The sequence below is a fragment of the Anser anser genome, assembly GCF_964211835.1.
Source record: "Anser anser genome assembly, chromosome: 1".
NCBI lineage: Eukaryota > Metazoa > Chordata > Aves > Anseriformes > Anatidae > Anser > Anser anser.
The window spans coordinates 2559990-2579739 of NC_139720.1; the positions used below are offsets into that span (position 1 = coordinate 2559990).

The 19750-nt window shown below is 38.3% G+C and overlaps 1 protein-coding gene across 5 annotated transcripts in view; it reads left to right on the top strand.

The window, feature by feature from the left end:
• The window catches only part of CHCHD3 (coiled-coil-helix-coiled-coil-helix domain containing 3), a 149855-nt gene that overhangs the window by 29492 nt on the left and 100613 nt on the right, over positions 1 to 19750 (top strand). For all 5 annotated transcript variants that reach the window (XM_083813525.1, XM_083813526.1, XM_083813523.1 and 2 more), the window contains one exon: positions 18626 to 18770. In XM_083813525.1, the coding sequence (XP_083669651.1) occupies positions 18626 to 18770 (145 nt within the window). The remainder of the gene's footprint in view (positions 1 to 18625; positions 18771 to 19750) is intronic.

Consider the following 19750-nt stretch of genomic DNA (forward strand, 5'->3'; position numbering starts at 1 on the left):
ATCTTTTTAATCCCTTTTGTGTGTGATTGAATGTGGTTATAAACCTTTATGCTTCTTTGCTAGGGATATGGAGCTTGTTGAAACCTTTGGCTCTGTGAGAATCGGATAAAACCAGGAGGCTCCTTAAGAACTTAAATTTCCCCACAAATAATGATGAATCTTTCCAGGATTTTCTTCCCTCAATTTGGAAGTTCAAATTAGCAGCAGTGGAAACATAACATAAAGGTTAATAACCACCATCAAGGTAATGTGTGGGGCTTTTGGTCTGTTGGTGGAAATCTGAGCACTACCAATGGCAGAACTTCCGTATATCTAACTTTACTGAGCCAGGACACCACCTCATCTCACTTACTGTTTATACAGTCCCGCTAATGGACAAACATTCCTGGAAGTGCTTTAATAAAGCTGCCTTTTGGCAGAATTTCCCCAGGGAATACATCCACTTATTCTGATAGACTGGATGAGTGCAGTCACTGTCCATAGAAGTCTCTTTTCTTTCCATCTTCTTAAGTGAAAGCAATGTTTATCTTCTCAGAAGTGAGCAGAGTTGTATGTGAAGGAATGATCTGCTGGGTGGTGTTGGAGATGGGGTATTGGGATATTTGGTTGGACTAGTAGGTTCTTGTGCTCTCTGGGCAGTTAGGACTATTCAGTCCTGAATTTCACAATAAAACCATATTAACCGCAAACCCCTCTGAAGAGTCAAAGTTGATGCTGATTTATTCATTCTTTTACTCAGCCCAGCTATTGTTTCTCACTTCGGTTGTTGAACGTTAAAAAAGTTTTATCTTAAGAGTTTTCAGTTAGAAAAGTTAAATTGATTATTATGCAATTGCAAAAGAATTTGCAATGACTGCCTTAGGGGATGTGGCCAGTCAATGTGTCAGAGCTTCAATCTTACGATAATATTCAAGGTAGTTTACAGGTTGTAATACTTTGAGTATTAGAACAAAAATAGAGTAATACTATTATTATAGTTGGAAATGATAGAGAACTTATATTCTGGAGAGAAGAGGGAAGAGTAATGTGCCTTTTTCTCCTAGAGAAAATATATTCTCAGTCTGTTTTCCATTTTATGTCAGTACCTACCAATACTATGTCCTATCCCTGTAGTGTTCCAGAGAAACTCCGCTCTTTGTAAGGTTTCTTATTCCTGAAATCAGAGTCCAAGTCGGTACCTTAATGATGCGTGTGTGGCTTACTGGGCGGTTACTTTTGGCACTTTTAAAAGGCTTTTTGGGTGTGATTTTTGTTGCTACCTCTGTTGTGTATGGATCCTTCAGACCAAATGAAAATGCAAGCTTTTGGCCCCTGTGAAATACATGCCACAACCTCTGCTACGCAGCTCTGGAAGAAAAGATTCCTAAAAATGAGAGAATAGGCACAAGAACCTGAGTTTGACATTTGTGACAGGTAAGAAAAGATAATTGTTGACATAGTTTCTTTTCCACGAAGTTCTTAACTTCTTTTCTCAAGTGTCATAATAGGAAGAGATGCCAAATTTGTGAAACTAGTTATTTGCCATGACATGAAATCATACAAAATATGACAACGAAACTTCCGAATCCTTTAGCTGTTTGGATTTCTTCCTGGGGTACAGTCTTACAGACATGGATCATTATGCTATGTCTTGTCACAGCTGTTGTGCTTTATTTGAATCATTTTGTTAATGAGAGAGTCTTAAATAGCTTTGCTGTGTCAAAAGACTTTGAAGTAATTAAGAGCATTTAGAGTAGAATAGCAGAGTTCAGTTGGAAGGGATCTACGAAGATCATTGAGTCCAACGGCCTGACCACTTCAGGGCTGACCGAAAGTTAAAGAATGTTATCGAGGGCATCGTCCAAATGCCTCTTGAGTACTGACAGGCACGGGGCATCAACCACTTCACTAGGAAGCCTCTTCCAATGCTTGAGACTGAACGAGATGGTGCCGTGGCTCATGAACTTCGGCTATGAGAAGCTGCTTCTGCTCAGCAGATGCACCTGCTCCATCGAGATCTGCCGAGGGGTTTGCACAACTCACTGGACCGGTAGATAGGGGACAACGTGACAGTAGTAAGTGAGCCCTAGGGATCACAAAATGCACATTTGCAATACAAAAAAAAAAAGTTTTAGGATGTTAGGATAAAGGCATTTATTATAAACTTTATCAATCATGAGATTTCCAGTTTTCACTGTTGTTGTGCCTCAGTCTTTTTGTGGCTTGCTCTGTTTGCCTTACCGCTAGAACGTGGTACTGCAACTGTTGGACTTTGCCTGTTAACCTGAGTATCTGAATCTAAATTAGATATATTACTATAATATATATATTATAGATGGTATATATTATAGTGATATATAGTAACATATGTAGTATACATAGTAATATTATAGTAATAATAGGTTGCTTTTTGCCTTTTCTCTGCTTACTCTGGACAAGCTCAGCAAATATGTAGTATATTTCCTAATTTCCCAAGAGGTCAATTTGTATGAGTAAAATATGAGTAAAAACTGTAAATGTTGTGGCTCTGGAGAACAAGCGTGGGGGAGGTAGCTGACTTTTTCTCCTCTGATCTTTAATGTGCAAATTGAAGTTTATCTGCCACATACTTTGTTCTTGAATATAGAACTAGAACTACTCATTTATCAGAATGTATGATGCCATGCTAATGGTGCCTGATAATTTTTTTATAAAGAGTTTGCATTACGAAAGGCAGAAGAAAAGATACCTTGAAAAAATGTTGTTCACTTTTACTATCATCAACATAATGATAAAAATTTTAGCTACTGTCAACCTTGTTAGACTACTAGATGCCTCCATTGAGATGTACATAAAAATACTTAAATAAGAGGCAAATGAAGGATGTGATTTCCCACAGAAGCTTTTCATAAATGAATACTTAGCATTTCCCCCCCTGAAAATCAAGGAAAATTCAGCCTTATTTATTTTGCAACTCATTTAGCGTGGGCTGATTATATTTGTGGGCTTTCAGTAGCTTTTGCTTGAGAAGTGTTTCCCGGCTTCCACTCTTTCTATATAATTTGGCACATGGTAAATATAGTTATATGTAGATTGAGGTGTTTTTGCAAAATGCTGGTGCTTGACAGTCCGTTCAGTATTGCAGAAAGTGTATTTTGTTCAGGTCTTCGATATATATCTGCATATAATTTTGTTATCATGCTAAGTGTATGTTCCTGTGCAGTTTGCTGATGCACGAGTGTCCCAATAGCCCTTCCCTATGTTTAGTTGTGCTTGAATTATCCTACATTAATCTCCCACGATTCCAGCATTTGTTTCATAGAGTAACAGTACCTGCTGTATGTAGGAATTTTAAGGTAGGGAAAGGCTTAAAGTAGGCTTTTGTTTGGTCAGTGGCCCTTCAGTAACTGTTTCTAGGTCTGCTCTAAAATTGTTTATAAGGCACAACGAAGGTAGAAATTTATAGGAACCAGCACTCAGCTTTATGTAAGTGTTGCTCAGAATCTTATTTAAAAGGATCCGATGTATGTAGATGTTACAGTAGTGTATGAAATATCTTTTAAAATCTCTGTTTAGAACCCTGAAAGCTCAGTTCCATTTAGATAAGGGTCATGGCCCGGTGAGTTCTACAGACAAACGTTTCTGGCGTAGCCTCCACCAAAGCCAGCTGCTCAGCAGGGACGAAGGTGGAAGTTCTTCAGCTAGGGTCCAACGGGGTTGACCTAAAGATCTGAAGCACATACTTGAGCTTCTCCATGGGACTTCATCTGAAGCAGAGCAAGAAATGGTCCCCTGATCCCTTGTGGAGGGAATTGGGTGGGTGGTAGCTGTCAGCAGATGGGAAGTGGTGGTTGGAGACCAACAATTCTCTGGCTGCAGTATGGAGAGTGTTTCAGTATCTCCTAACTACCTCGTACTGTAGCTACAAGCCTGTATTCTGTTTTGTAGTCTTACTCAGTCTTTGCCCAGCTTCCTGGGCCTTCTACTGAGTGCTTAATGCAATCCCTGTTCTCACTTCCCTGGATTGGCTTCTGCTTACTTTAGGTGAGGTCAAAAAAGCAATTAGTTGGTAATGGCTTTTTTAAAGTTTTGCTGTGCTTTGACTATCTCATCTCCTATGACTTCTTTGGAAAGCTTTTGTCTTGAAAGCCACTTGAAAAATGTTTTTTGTTTCTTTTTTCTTTTTTTTTTTTGAATAAAACAGATCATAGATTTTCAAACATTCCCTGGTAATGAATTGTTGGAGTCTGTTCTACTTGGCTAGCTGGGCTCCATATGGTGTGGTATTTTATCTGTCATTAGCCAGATAACTTATTGCAGCCTCTGTATTTCTAAACATCCTCATCTGTTTAAAGAAAATCTTTCTAAACTCTAAATCAGCTTTTAAAAATATGTACACAGTGGTGCACAAAGGTGGCTCTCAGTGGTAGGTTATCAGATTGCAGCCATTAGTTTCTTTTTTTTTTTCTTTCTGTGCTTGGGGAGGGTCTCTGTAACTGCGATTCACTTACGGTTTAATTGATACTCTGATGTGTCTGAGTGCTTCCCCCCCGACCTTGTTTTGGCATGTCTCAGCAGTGCGTTGCATATATGACAGGCTCTTAGTAAACTTCACGGAGTGGACAGCTTTTGCAGAAAAGAACAACAAATCCTCCAGTGCAAATGCAAAGTGAAAGAAGGATGAAGAACAATATTAGAGGAGAACCCTTTGGGAAACTACTCACCAAAAATGTTATATTAAAATCAATACTGGGGCTCGACCTTTTTGTGGTACTGTATATTTTAAAGCTTACTATTGATTTCTGTTTTAATAACATGCTTATTATAGTTTACTGGCACAGGTCTGCAGAACATAAAGGAAAATAAAATGGTTTATTTAGAATATTCATTTTGTATTTTACTGAGATTTTAATTTATGAAGAACACATTAATTTATTTTCAGTTCATATGGGTAGTGCATTAAATGTGATGAAAAATTTTTGAAGTAGGTTTTTTTTTCTTCCTAAACGATTCTATTTTCCGAGGTAATTAGCTATGTCAAATTGGGAGAGTGGCTTTTTCTCCCAGTATTCTTCCCACAGGGGACAAAAAGCTACTTTGTTAGTCAGAAAATAGTTATAATCTAGTATTCTGCCACAGGGGCCTCTTGATAGTGTGGAAGTGTGAAAACAGTCAGGAAAATTGTCTCATCCCTACTGCTGACAGTAGGATAGAAAGCTTTAAATACTTCCGTGAAACTGCAAAAGTGAATACAATTGTTTCAACTTCTGCTAGGTCAGGGATAAGAATTTTATATCGTCTGACATGAGTGACCGTACTGTTTTTAAAAAGAGGCTAAAGTTGGTAATTGGGTTTAGGAACACAGGCGTCGTCACAACAGGGCCGTGCTGGAGGCTTGCCTCCTGTGGTAGGCCTTTGTCTGACAGGGTCTCCGTGAAGTACTGCAGAGGTTCAAGAACTGTCTAAAAATACTATTGAGAGAAATTATTTGTAGACCAAAGTTTCTCCATTACTGTTGTCATTCCTGGAGGAAAAAATAAAATTAAATTGCACACTAGTATAAGAAGCTCTGCGTGTGAAGTACAGCTCGGCTGTCAGCACTGCCACATTTATGTAGCCTGTGGAGAATTGCTCTTTGTTCGTACACCTTCATGCAGTGTGACTTGTCTTCAATGGATGCTTAGCCTTTTTCTAATATAATATTCAGTGTATTAGGAAAAAAAAATGGCTACTGATTTGAGAGAACAAAACTTGGTCGTTTATAGTTACAAACAGGAGTTTGGAAGAGAAGCCCTAAATTGCATATAAACTGGAAAGGGAGGCTAATGAGACAGCTAGAAGGGGCCTCCCGTCTCTGAATGCGACATGCACATATGTGCGACTCATGTTCCATATTTGAAGATGTATAGTTCGTTGCACACTAGAGAGAGGACTTAAAATAGCAGTTGGATAGAATTGTCGAGTAAGCTTTTATGGAATGGGACATCTGATTACACAGCGATGTGGTGAGGGCTGTTTACTTACGAGAACAAAATATACGAGTTTGATGTTTGTGGCTGTTTACAAAACAAAACAACAAACAGAACCAAAAAAATATTTGCTTTGACTGTCCAAAGGGGCAGTTCAGCCTCAGGGCTGGGGAGCATTCAAGGAAAAAGGGACAAATTTTGGCATTGCTTCCACAAGTTCAATTTCTCCTATTCTCCCTTCCTGGCCGTGCCCTTCACCCCTCTCAAAGCAGAAATATCCCACGTCCTGTCTGACACCCAGCAAAAGATTTAGATGTGAATTTATTCTTCGATGGCTGTAATGTTACTGAGGTCTGGAGGGTTATGGGATAACACTGCTCTGCCAGAGGAAAAAAAGGAACGGGCAAGGTCAGGCTGGGTCAAGATCCTTTGCATGTGAGGGAAGTAACTAAGATTAAATGTGAAGATGTTTGAGGTTTTGTCCCAGATTTTCCTGTAAAACACTGCTACGGTCAGGTGAGGTATTGTAACTGATCCCTCTTCCAACAGCCAACTGTTGAAGAGGTAATTTTATAATGGGGGTGAAGTCACCTGAATGGGATTGCATTGCACCTTTTGTTTTTTATAGTCTTAAAAGCGTAACACATTATCTTACCTGCAAAATGCTTAGGAAACAAAAATGTTTGCAGGCATGCTGCTTAGGAGGATGAAGGTTTGGAGATACCAGGCTGTCAGAGGAGCCCGTATTGTTTTCTTTGTTGTTTTCTGGGAAGAAAAAACAATATTTGGCAACGGTCAAGTTACTCTCCAAGATTCTGTTATTGGTCCCACTCTCTTTATACTGTTACGTCTGGTGCTCAGTATATGCAGGGATGAATCTTGGAGACAGGAAGTAGAAATTGGAGAAAGCAGTGCTATAATTCACTCCTACCTTTATAAACCCCCCGTTTTCAAGGGATTATTTTTCACTTTGATTTTAAAACTTGGCATCTCAGCTGACAATGGTATACGAAGCTTCATCTTGATAAGTTTATTTCTCAGGGAGATTGGAAAATGACTTGAAGCCAGTGAGTTTATTTGGAGAGAGCATCAACAAAAATAACACTGCTTCATAGTTTTATAGTTTTAGATTCAAGGAGGGAGGAGGGAAACTATTCCCCCATGGCAATTTAAAACAAATCTTTGCTTTCAAACTGCTGAGCTCTTTCATTTTGAAAAGTAGCAAATAAGTAGACATAGCAGAGAAACACTTCAAAAAAAAAAGGTAACTACCCCTTCACTTTAATGGAGAATTAATGTTGTCATAATTTCATGACTGCCTTTGCAGATCCCAAGAGGAGTGATATTAAATTGGAAAGTAATTTCAACTGGAGTTATGAGAATATCAAGAAAAGTCTCAACTAAATACTTATACAAATTATGTAAAACAGTTTTACTATTCTGATTTAGGTTCTCTGCATGCCTCTGGCATAAAGGTAGAAATTTGTTCATCTATTCTGTCTTTATATAATACTGATTTATATGCACATATTTTAAAAAACAGTGGCCATATGAAGTATAATTACAACCCCCCTGTTTAAACAGCCTTCCCTTGTTCCTGCTTACTCTTCTTCTGCTCAACCACCTCTATCCTACCCTAGAAAAGGAGGACAACCGACAAAACACCCAGCACCCCAGAAAGAAAGTTAACCCAGCCAACTTCGGTAAGGTATCAGCACACCGACAGGAGTTAGCGTCCATTTTGCACTAGGTATTAACAAGCTGTCTGTGGAAGTCTTGTTGATAAATTGAAGAGCTGTATATAATTACAAGTCTTGAAATTAGTGTCTTTGATCTCTTGATCAAGCACTGGCACATAAAATAACATGGCCATTAGCAAAGATTTTCAATTGACAGATGTTATGCTGAGGCTGGAGGGCAGGGAAAAGGAAATGCATGAAATGTTCAGCTGAATGTTATTGCTTGAACCTCATTGTTACGGGTGATTTTAGAAGTACAGCATTTGAAGCAGAGGACGATCGAGAGAACAGAGAAATGGTTAAGCAGGTAGGGTGGAACATAGTTTTACCAAGATAAATTGGGCAGAGTAGGTTGGTGTTCTCTTGGGTTGTATAACAGGCTAAAGAAGGACAGCAAACCAGACTTCCTACTGTAAAGCAGAACACTGAGTATCTTGCTGTCTTGGGTATTAATACCAGACACAAAAATCCCCAAAACTAATGCCAGAACTGTAAAATGATTTGGGACTGACCAAAGATGAGATTGTAATGGAATGTATTTGAGGGAGGAATTGACATTGTATTGAAAGTTTGTGTTGCTTAGGGATTGATTTTGTAATTACCACCACTTTCCTACTTTCAGTATATTTTCTATATATTTTTTGAAAATGTATTTTCAATATATTTTCCAATGAGTGATCCACAAATTTGGACCTCCTAGTCCATATCCTGAGTGTGTAACATGGCCTCTCTCATTTTCTCTTCTTGCTCCTGTTTCTGCATTTTAACTTGGCTCTGAGCTATTGGAAGTTGCCTGGCTTCTATGGCCAGTCAGCTGGTATGGTTTCAGTGGTACTGGCAAGTGCCTGGATACCCTTTGCTTGTGTAGTCCAGGGGGAAGCCAGACACTGGGTCTGGAATACGTCGGGTTAGATGCAAAGGGCTCAAATTTTGCAGCCTGCTGGTGTGTAGCACAAACTGCCGTACTCAAAATTGTTCGGTGGGACAGGGAAGGGGAGCACTGCTGGCACCTTGGATCTCTCTTCTCTCCCTCCACACACCATCACCATTAGAGCTTTTGATGATTTGCAGTGAATTTGTGATAAGAATTTTGATTGTGAATATTGTGGTCTCTAGTGAGTATAGCAATTCTGATCCACGTATTCCCACTTGAATAGTTTTGGACTAAGCAGCCATCAAGTGATTGCAGATTGGGATTTGATGACCTGCACGTTCGCTTTCTTTGATTTTCATAATGCCATGTTTTTAAAGCTTTAGCATTTTTCCTTTGCCTTGCTTCATTTCTATTTTACCGGTCCTAATTGTCTCTTACTTAATAAAATCTGTTTAGTATGGAGAGGTCTCAAAAACCACTTGGGTGGAACATAATTTTGGGGAAGATGTATTCCAATCTTAAATTTAGAAGAGGTTTCTGTTCTCCTATGGATGTTTTTTAGTAATGGTTTGGGTTCTCCTCCCTTCCCACAACAGGGCAGTGCATAATCTATAATACAAGTCACATGTAATGTCACCAAAAGAACACAGTCAAATAGAGAAAAAAACACTACATTTTTCCTATCTGTTACAAGTGGGCAGTAGATAATGCAAGAATTGAAGGTAAAAGGTTTGCTTTATATAACATGGATGTGTGGTGCAGAGGAATGATGTTTTCTGTTAACTTTTGCATAAACTGAAATAGAGATGAGTTTTTTTTAAACGTGCAAATAATGCTGGGAAATCTCTTCAATTCAGCAGAACTTTTTTGTATTGTCATTCTGAGACTTTGCTAGAGAAAGAAGCATTGCCAGTGATTCTGTGATTCAGGTAATTTATTTTTCATATCTCTGGCCTTAACCATGTTTTGTAGAAGCAGATAAGCATTAGGTAAGTAATGTATCTGAATTTGCAGCCTGGTGAATTTGAGTAAGAGAAATATCCATTTCACACTTCCCAGTTTAAGTTTAGGTTAAAGGTTTTCCTGATTTCTCGAGCGTCTTTTCAAATCCCTTGTCAGCAACAGTGATTTTCAACAACATTCGTATAGCACATTCAGTATGCATTCATTAAATATTGAAAGTCAGTACTGGGAAACATTATTCATTCATTAATATTGCATCGTGGCCTAAACTGCATTGTTCAAAACATTTTTGGATGTTATGCAAGGCTGTCAGAATGCATTAACATTCTTGGTTGCGTCAAACTAGGCAAAAAAAAAAAAGATGAACGGTTTCCACTGTAAATACGTTGTACTCTTATTTTTAGTCAGTGTAAGCTTTCTGAATTCTCAGTGTAAGGAATTATACAGATATACTTTTTCAGTGCTGAAGTGTTGGAGTTTTATATCTTTTTACATGGACTTCATACGTCAGGATTGTTTCCAGCTTTTAAGACCAACACATCTTTAGATTTTTCTACATTCTGTAGAGAAAAGGAGGGGATGACTCTGATTTTCCCAGTAGTGGACTTTGAAACAGGAAATATTTTGATTTTGGTTCGCTGGAGGTAATGAAAAATGACACGGGTCATGCTTTGGACTTGAGTGAGTTTATCTTGGATCACCACAAATCCATCGGATTGTGTAACTTGGAGCTGTAATAAAGATATAACAACTGGCAAGTAATCATTTCCCTGAAAAGTAACAAAAAGAAAATGTTTAATCTTTGATAGTGTAATAAATTTTCAGTATCTGGAAATAAGAAGGGCTGAAAATGATACATCGCTGTATTTGCTTTTAATACTGTATTGTTTGCCAGTTTTGGATTTCCCGTGCATTGTGGATTAGTTTGGAATAAAGCACGTAGTGGCCATCGAAGCTCAAGACTCACAAAGCTGTTGGTGTTTTTCTTTTCTTGTTTTGCTCTTTAGCATTTTCTCAGTGTTGTTGTTGTCCGTGAATTAAAAGGTGCTTTTTCATTAGTGATAATGTTTAATGTCTGCAGGTGTTTTTCAAGAATGACAGAAATGGATATTTCGAAGTAAACAATTGAGCGAATTCTTCTGGATTGAGGCTTAAATTATTCATCTTGTTAGTGTGGCTAACGTGGTTCATGCTGTGCAAGATTACAGTACCATGTCGTAAATTCAGATGGTATAATTAACAGTTTTATTTTCCTGAACCCATTTTAAAAATGGATCTGAAAAGGATAAAAGGACAGAAGTTTTATTTCTTTTCAGAGTTTCTGTTTCTTAAAAAGAGATTACAGGAAATGTACCACTTGTCCCATTAGAGAGGCTTTGGGCTTTGTTGTTTGTTTCTTAAATTCCTGATTCTGCTTCACAGTGACTGGAGAGTGGAGCTGGTTGGGAATTTTGACCTCATCTTTTTTTTTTTTTGGACTCTGTATGATAGCTGCCAGTTACTCATTTTAAGTCATTACTCAATTCTGTATTTTTTTTGCCAGTATGCGCCCACGAAATAATTGCATTTAACCCTAGTTCCATTTGAGCACAAATAGCTAAGCTGATCTTTAAGGTCCCTTCCTATCCAAACCATTCTATGATACGTACAGAAAGTTTAAAAGTATGAGAATTAAAATAGCTGGTTTCTACGTAAGATTTTAAATATACATTTATTCGATTTATTTCTTAATATGCCTCAATTTAGGCAAATTTGCTTTCCCTCTACTGTCAACCTCAGTAGATGGCCGAGATGCACAAAGCATTTGACATTTTATGTCCCGTGGTAGTTGTGATGGGCACCGATAACTGATGGTGTGGTTGGGTGCTAGCTGGGTGGTCCCACCTGCAGCCTGTTCTGGTGACAGAGCGGGACAGCATCACTGCCGTGATATTCCAGGGGTTCTTCCTTAAGGTCTGGACGAGTCAGAACCTCTAGAAAGAGATTTTCCTTCTGGAGGAGTGGGGTAAGCGTTTCAGGCTGGCTTACCGTGCTCTGACAAGTCTGGTGTATCCACGTGTGGGTTCTGTTACTCGCATGTAGCGTGTTCGTAATTAGTTCAAAAGCCACGTAATAAATGCCAGCCACCTGGAATATTACAATCACTGCTTTTATAGAAAAAACTAAAGATTAATAAAAAAAAGAGGAACACAGAAGCGAGAAGATTATTCTGCTAAAGCCAGGTATTTCCACTTTGGCTTTGTTCTGAAGATCCACTCAAAGGAGACGGTTAGGACAGATGTTTTGGCCATGCCTAACTTTTGATTTTTTCCCTCAATCCCTCCTGCCCAGCCCCACAAAATCTAAATGTAAGAACAAATTGGCTTGCATGTAGGTGAGCAGCTGTCAGATATCTTACTTATCTGTTGCCTGGTGGGTGCAAGATCACTCCTTCAGAATAATGTGATAGGTTTAATGTTGGGCTTGAACAGAATCTGATTTAGATGGAGTGTCCTGTAAACATTGTTTTGATTAAAAAGACCTCAGGAATGAAGCAGTCGAAAATTATGTTAAGACCTAAATATGATAACTAAAAATATCCAAATTCTTATTTGCTTCTGTTTGTCCTGAGATCCATAAATCTTTGGTGAATGTTATATCACAACTTACCTAGCCTCCTGTAGTTTCTTCCATTTCTTTTCTTTTCATGTGTGTTTTTTTCCTTGTGACAGGAATGCTCAATCATCCTCCTGTCTGTTTTTTGAGGAAAACCCAAACTTCATCTATTTAGGTCTGCTTCTTGTGTTCAGTAATTCTGATGCATGCAGCAGTGTCCTGCTCAGAGTGGCTATGAGCGGTATTGTCTCCAATGAGATGGGAATTACCTGAATTTAGGAATTTTCTCTAAAGGGATCTCAAATCAAGTGTTTCATTCAGATGGGTAAGCTTTGTAGCTGTCACAGTATTCCTTTGCAAAGGAAATTCAATCATTTTTTCTCCTCTAGCTAAGCTCCTAAGTCCAGTCTTTAAAAGCAATAAGAGCCTCAGGCAGAGCAGAGAATTTTTATTTTCTGCTTTGGGATAAGCAGGATGTTAGCAGCGCTGCCCATTGGTACAAAGGTGTGCCCGATTTTAGCCAGTACAGCTCCTTTTCTTCTGACAAAAGCTTCAGTTCATGGGGTTACGTAATTAAACGCTTTATCTATCAGCAGATCTCGGTACAGATGGAAAAGTCTCTGTAATGGATACCAAAATGCAGTGTGAAAATCACCAGCAAATGGAAGAAATTTAGGGGAAATGTGTGCCCACTCACGGCTAAGTGGGGCAGAGTCCCGGTGACAAAGGACAGAGAATAGGCTGAGATACTCTGTGCTGTCTTCATCTTTCTGAAAGGCAGCTTTCAGGAATCCCAGCACCCTGAGATCAGCGGGAAGGGAGCACTGACGACTTACATGAGAAGGAGGATCAGGTTAGGACACTTACACAAACTGGACATAGATAAGTTCATGGGGGCTGGCAAGTTGCACCCACGGGTGTGAGGGAGCTGACTTACATCAGTGCGAGGCCAGTTATTTTTGAAAGGTTGTGATCAGAAGGGGTTCCTGAAGAAGGTAGGAAAGCAAATGGCACTCCGATTTTCATGAAGGATGAGCAGGGAGATCTGATGACCATGCCAGGAGGCAATGGAAACAAACTGAAAAGCATGAAATTCCATCCAAACACAGGAAAATACAAGGGCCAGTGGTCAAACTGTGGAGCAGGTTACCCAAAAACAATGTGAAGTCTCCATCCGTGGAGATAACCGAAACCCAACTGGAGAGTTCCTGGGCATCCTGCTCTGTCTGACCCTGCTTGAGCAGGGAGTGTGGACAAGATGATTACAAAGGTCTGTCTGCTGGATTAAGGCAGGAACTTCTGGTTTCTGTGTATATAATCGTATGCAAGGAAATAGTTCAGAACATGAAATACTGCAAAGTGTTAATCCAAACCTTAGTATTTAGAGGTTCTTGTTAATACCCTACGTACTTTCAAAAGCCCTACGGAAAAGAGATAGCATTGCGTCCTTTATTTGATTAAATCAGTTACTGTAACTAGATAGCTGTACACTTGAAACAGTATTTCATAATTAGAGTATTTTGTTCAAACTATCAACTTTGCAGAAAAATGTATAGCAAGCAACCTTCTCTGCTGTTTCAGCAGCTTTTTTTAAAGCACTTTCTGTGTAAACGATCAGTGTAATGCATAATGTCTTTTGTCTGTTAACTAGAGCTTTCCGCTTAAATGTGAGAACCATTATATTGAGCCTTTAATTTTGTTGTAATTAAAAATGTCATTTTAAGTGGTCTATTTATGTGGACTTCTTGGAATAGTGGACTGTACTGACAAGTTGTGCTATTTAATTGCTTATAAATTGCAGATATGGATTTATTTATTTATTTATTTATTTTTAAACTTTTGCCTAGGTGATAATATAATTTATTATTGTAGATTTAGCTGATGTTTGCCTTCACTCAGCAGCAGTACATGCTGAATGCCAGCAAAATGAATTTGTAATGTCAAGGAAGGAAACTACTGTAAGTTGATGCAAGCAAATGTTTGAGATCAGAAGATAGCTGCCTTGTGTTTGTTTCATTAAGCTCCTATGAGCCACCCAATTATGTAACTCAAATAAATGAAAATTACTTCAAAATCCTACTTCTTCTTTTAAAACTCTGGTGAATTTAAATCAGTTGTGATGGGCATATAGGACATTTTTGTGGATAAAAGTTGCTCTAAGTGGGGAAAGTCTAGTGGGGGCTTCAGGAAGTTAACTAATTTTATTCTGTAGGTACAGTGAGATACATTTCAAATCACGTGAATGAGGATTTGAGTAAATAGGAAAGACTTAATGTTTTTGCTTTAAGGTGCAGTTACGTGCAAGTCAGCCTTGGATGTGTTTGAAGAACATAAAATTAGTACCTTTTTGGCCTAAACTGTATAAAATTTCACCATGAAATACTATATATTTCTTTTATAGTAAAATGCCACCCCAAGTAGGAAAAAACAATGGCAAAATATTTGCTATGCTTCTTTCTTTCTCTGAGATAACGTGTCTTGATCTAAAAATTAGATAAAACTCCTAAATACGCAGAAGTTTCTTTACTCTGGTATGTCTTAAACTAAATAGATTTGTGTGTTTTTTTTTCTCCCCATTTGCAAAGAAAGGTGTTTTGGGGAGACCAGGAGGTAATCCAGGCAGCTCTGGAACTGTTGAAGTAAAATTAGTGGCAAAGATATCGCAAAGGTGGAAGAGAAGACCTGTTACTGGTTGAGAAAGGAATGGAAAGTGAGACAGTCATCTTTACTTAAGGGAAAAATTAATGATACATCATTTGATTTTTATTCCCCCCCCCCCCCTTCCCCGTAACAACATAGCTACAACATAGCTTTTAAACAACAGATTAAAAAGTAGGCATAATCTCTTCAGTGGCTTAATTGTCAGTTTTAGAAAATTACTAGTTAAACTGGAGAAGGTGGAGGCTTGTGGACAATGACAGATAGAGATTATTAGGCTAGAAGGTGGTTTGTAATGGGATTTCTCAGAAAGCAGTCTAGGAACTGATGTTAATATTTTTATTTCTCAGATATGTTTATGGTACTACATTTAGTGATAATATTACAAAAGAAAGATCAAAGGATCATGTTGGGAAATAAATGACTGACAACTACTAACTAATAAGTGTTATGAAAGTGCAAGGTAGATCTGCTAACAAACTAACAAAGACGTTGGCATTGTAAATCTGCTAACTAGGAATAGCAGAGAGTAAAAAGCCTGCAAAGTATTAGTTAATCACCAAAGTGACTGTGCAATTTACAAAGCAAATAATTTGGCTTAACACATTTCTGCTTTCGTACAGTAGGAGATGGAGAGAGAAATATCCTTGCCAGTGTAAGAGCCGTGCTGAGGTCTCCTCTGGAAATATAGCATGATGTTCTGGACCAGCTGCAGGGCTGATCAAGGAAGCTACATTTCTTATATAAGACTAAAATGTGGACTTTATTTTCAGGGAACAGCAAGCCAAACTGTTGTCTTAAAAAGATCTTTGGTAAAACCTTGTTGGCCCCAAAATGAATGTGTTTAAATGGGGTAACCATAAAGTCAGCTGGGAAATTGCAAAAATGTTGTTAGTCTCTGGAATCTGCAACAGTCTTTCAGGTCCAATAGGGACAATAATAAGTTTTTTAAAATTATATTTTAGTTTTTGATGAGGTTGATGAGTTTATGCAAAGTATTTCTGTGGCTTAGCTGCAAAACTGGAAACTACCCGATGACCCAGGGAATACTTAAGAGTTTTCTGCTTGGATATTTACACTGATCGTGTTATATTTTCATACCATTTTGAGTGCATTTTTAAAAGACATCAAGAAGTTGCATTTCTAAGGAAAAAGGGTGGTCTGTAAATAACAAAACTGCATTTGTGTGAACTGTTACAACCACCACAGAAAAGATCTTCACTTTTTGATGTAGATATTTCATATCCTCGTTATTGGTATTAACGAGGTAGGCGGTGTTTAATGTTCTTTTAATCTTCAGGTACTTGCAAAGAACACATCACTTATCTGTTTAGTAATAATGTCTTCACTTTACATGCCTAGTGGTGGAAAAGGAGGCAAGGGGGATAGTAATCTGTTGAAATCCTATAATGCATTACTGCTGGAGGTAAGAGTTGGAAGTCAGGGTCTCTCCCTGTACTCCCACCACTTACCTTATTGCAGTAGGTTCCCTGTCAGGTTGGTCTGTTAATGATGGTGAGACATGATTGACAGCAAAGGATGGCACAGAATCCATTTTTTGAGTTTCTAGTATGCGGTGGGCTTGGAAACCAGCAACTTGTGAGATCAGGTGGGTTGTACGGCTCTGGCAGGCATTTTCTGGGAGCCAACTTTGGGTGTCCTGTCCCCAGCCGTTCCAGCTGTTCATGCCCAGGACTGTTTTCAAGATGGGAATGGCTGTGATACGGGATGAGATACCTGAACTGATTTTTAAATTGGCTAGCTCAGGTCAAAGCAGTAAGTCTTGCAGTGAGTTCTCTGCTGTCATGAAACCAGCGTTACATATCCATCCCTCCTGTCTCTCGTGTGGACGTACCCACAGCTGTGTCATTGTCTGTTAATTCTGTGGGATGTCCGTTTCTGATGAAAAGCTGCTCAACAGCTCACGGTAAGGTGGGAAATCAGATGACACGCGTACATAGGCGAGATTCTGGGTCACCGTCTTGGAGCAAGTGTGCAGCAAAGGGTGTGTGGAGTTTGGGCAAAAGCAGAAAAGAACAGCCCGTCCCTCTGTAGTGTACTTAGCAGGGAAGCTGAATGTAACAGCAGTCAGGTTAAGCCATCAAAGGGTTTATCTTGACATTGGGAACCTGTTATTTTTGAGTGTTAGGAAAGCTGGCTTTCTTCTTTTTGCAAGGGAGGTTGAGAGGAGACCTCGCTGGGGTTCGTAAGGGCAAGACTCAATGAGCTCCTGAAAAAACAGGAATAATTTCTAAGAATTAGATATAACCACCTAAGCACTTTAATTTTGGAGAGTTTGTAATGTGGAAGCCTCCAGCAGCTTTTTCAGATATTATCTGATTTCATATACTTTAATTACTCTGCTAGGTACAATATACATAAAGAAGAGATGGATTTTTAGGGGGAAAGCATCAGTGGGAAGTAAAATCCATAAAGGATGAGGAAGGAGCTTACTGCAGTCTCTGGAAACACAGAGTGCTTTCTCTGTTGTCTCTCACAAGAAAAAGCTGCTGAGACTTCTATTTTGACACTTTTTTCTTTTTAGACAAAACATTATTTCTCCAATGGAAAAGACAACCAGAATGTTTTGACTGCAGCATTGATTGTGTGAATGATTCGATATACCAATGCTGCTGGAATAATTTGGGGGACCTTGGGAAATCACTTAATGGAATTTGGTCCATGGCTGCATAATCTGACTTTCTGCTGGAGTAATTGAAGATGCTGCTTAATAAACTTTTTATAAAGACTCCCAGTTGGTTGCTGCATTTCAGAGGGTTGTGTCTGAGCACAGAAGTAATACATCTTGTAATTGTCTTTTTCCTCCCCACCCCACTCAAATATTTTCCCTGGGGAAGAATCTAATGTACTGTAATGCTAGTACCTTTTACAAAGTGACCCTACTCATTATGATTTGTTCTCTGAAGCTCCCTTGACAATGTATAAATGCACCGAGAATCCTTAAGCTTCCTTTCTTCCACTCTTTTGAAAGTGTATTTGAAAACCTGTGTGATAGTGCCATTGCTATTCCGAGTTCCCTAATGCTGACGCTGTGCTCGATGTCACAACGTGCTCAGTAGAAATGTTTTATTAGTTAACCAATTTATATCTATACATTTCCATGAAAATTGGATATGGTGTGCTTACATAGAGTGATCTAGTAAAGATTTACCTGCTCTAGGGAACCTGCTTTGGCAGGGGGGTTGGACCCGATGATCTCCTGAGGTGCCTTCCAACCCCTACACTTCTGTGATTTCTAGTAAATTTATGGTTTTGTGACATGCAAATGGTGAGAATTTTCTGCTTTAGCCGTGTTAACTCTGTTGCAACAAGTTCAGTAGCTCTTTCCATCTCATCCTTTCAAATTTCTGGGGAAGGTTTATTATGGTTGTTGGGTCTTTTTGCAGATTGGTAAATAGATGCAGTGTTTGGGTTTATGGTGTGGCCGGAGATCAAAAAACATTATCACATTGCAGAAAAGAATGGAGATTTTACCTGGAAGTTAGGTGGTGGGGCGGGGAGAAGGAGTTTCCTTGAAAAATATTCCTTAAAACAAACAAGACCAATACCCTCCTACAAACAGAGCTCTGTGCATATCCTTGGTACTTAAGAGATACGTTTTCATAAACTTTTAAATGAGTTGTATTTTATATGATTTAAAAAATAGTGTAACTAAGATGTGTTGAGTTTACGTATTCTGTTTTTAACACTAATCTGAAATGAACTTCTGAAATTTTTACTGAATTCATATTCAGTCTTAAGACTCCTGTAGTAACTTCAGTGACTACTTTTGAAGTGACTGTGCTTATATCCTTTTAAAATGCATTTGGAAAATAACCTTTCAATCTAAATTTCCCTCCCTCCTGTAGGTTGAAGCAAGAACAAGCATATGTACGTGATGAGTTTGGCAAAATTCTGGAACGAGAAAGGATTTCTTCAAATGAGCATTTGACTCGAGCCATTCTTCGAGAGAGAGCTGCGACAGAAGAGGAGCGTCAGAAGGCACAACGCTTTGTAAGTTCGAAAACTTATGTAGAAGTCTTGGATTTTTAAACAATCATAACTTCAGGCTTGTTTCAAACTATTTGTAGAAGAAGAAAGCGTATCTCATCTTGTGATTTTTTTTTTTCTTTTCCTTACTACTAAATTCTATCATTTTATTTTATTGTTCGCAAGTTTCCCTATCTTAAGAACAGATGAGTAAAAAGAACCAAACGTTTCTGAAGGTTGCAAGTATAATACATCTCCTTGTTTTGAGGGGTAATATTAAAGCCTTCTTCTGTTTTCAGATGAAGAGTAATATGATTGTCTAGGTCTATTTAAAAATTAGGTTATTGTATGTTAAGAAGTTACAACATATGAGATGCTCTTCTGGAAATTAATTACTTCATATTGGAAGGGAATCCATAATATTCCTGGCTAGAAGGCCGGCTAACAATAGGGATTCAAAAACTATAACTTTGAAGTCTCTTTTGTTCTAGAAAACAAAAAGAATTGTCTAACTTTTGATTGTCTCAAATCTTGGAACCAGCTTAGTGAAAAAATCTGTATCAAAGACTCCTATTTCATTAGAGCTGACGTATAAAGACTTGGTGACAAGGAAGTTGTAAAATGCAGCTGGCTGTTTTCTTTTTAAAATTGACAATATATATTTCAGCCCATTTCAAATGTCTGGCAGATTTATAGCTTCCTATATAACAGTTGCTTGCTGTATTGAGTCTTCTTTGTAAGAAGAATCATTCTCTGAGGTATGAATATCACTTCTTAGAAATTTTTTAGGTTTTTTTTTTTTTTTTTTAGAAATTAGTGGAGTATAAATGGTAAACAAATTGGTCTTCCCAAGAAAAGAGTTTCAAGTCACTTACGTGAGCATTCCTTTTAAAATAAATGGGGTTATTTATGACAACATCTATATAAATACGTTTGACCCTCTGTATCTGAAATGAAATCAAACCTTTCTAAGACTTACTGGTTGGTAACACGGCAAAGCAGTC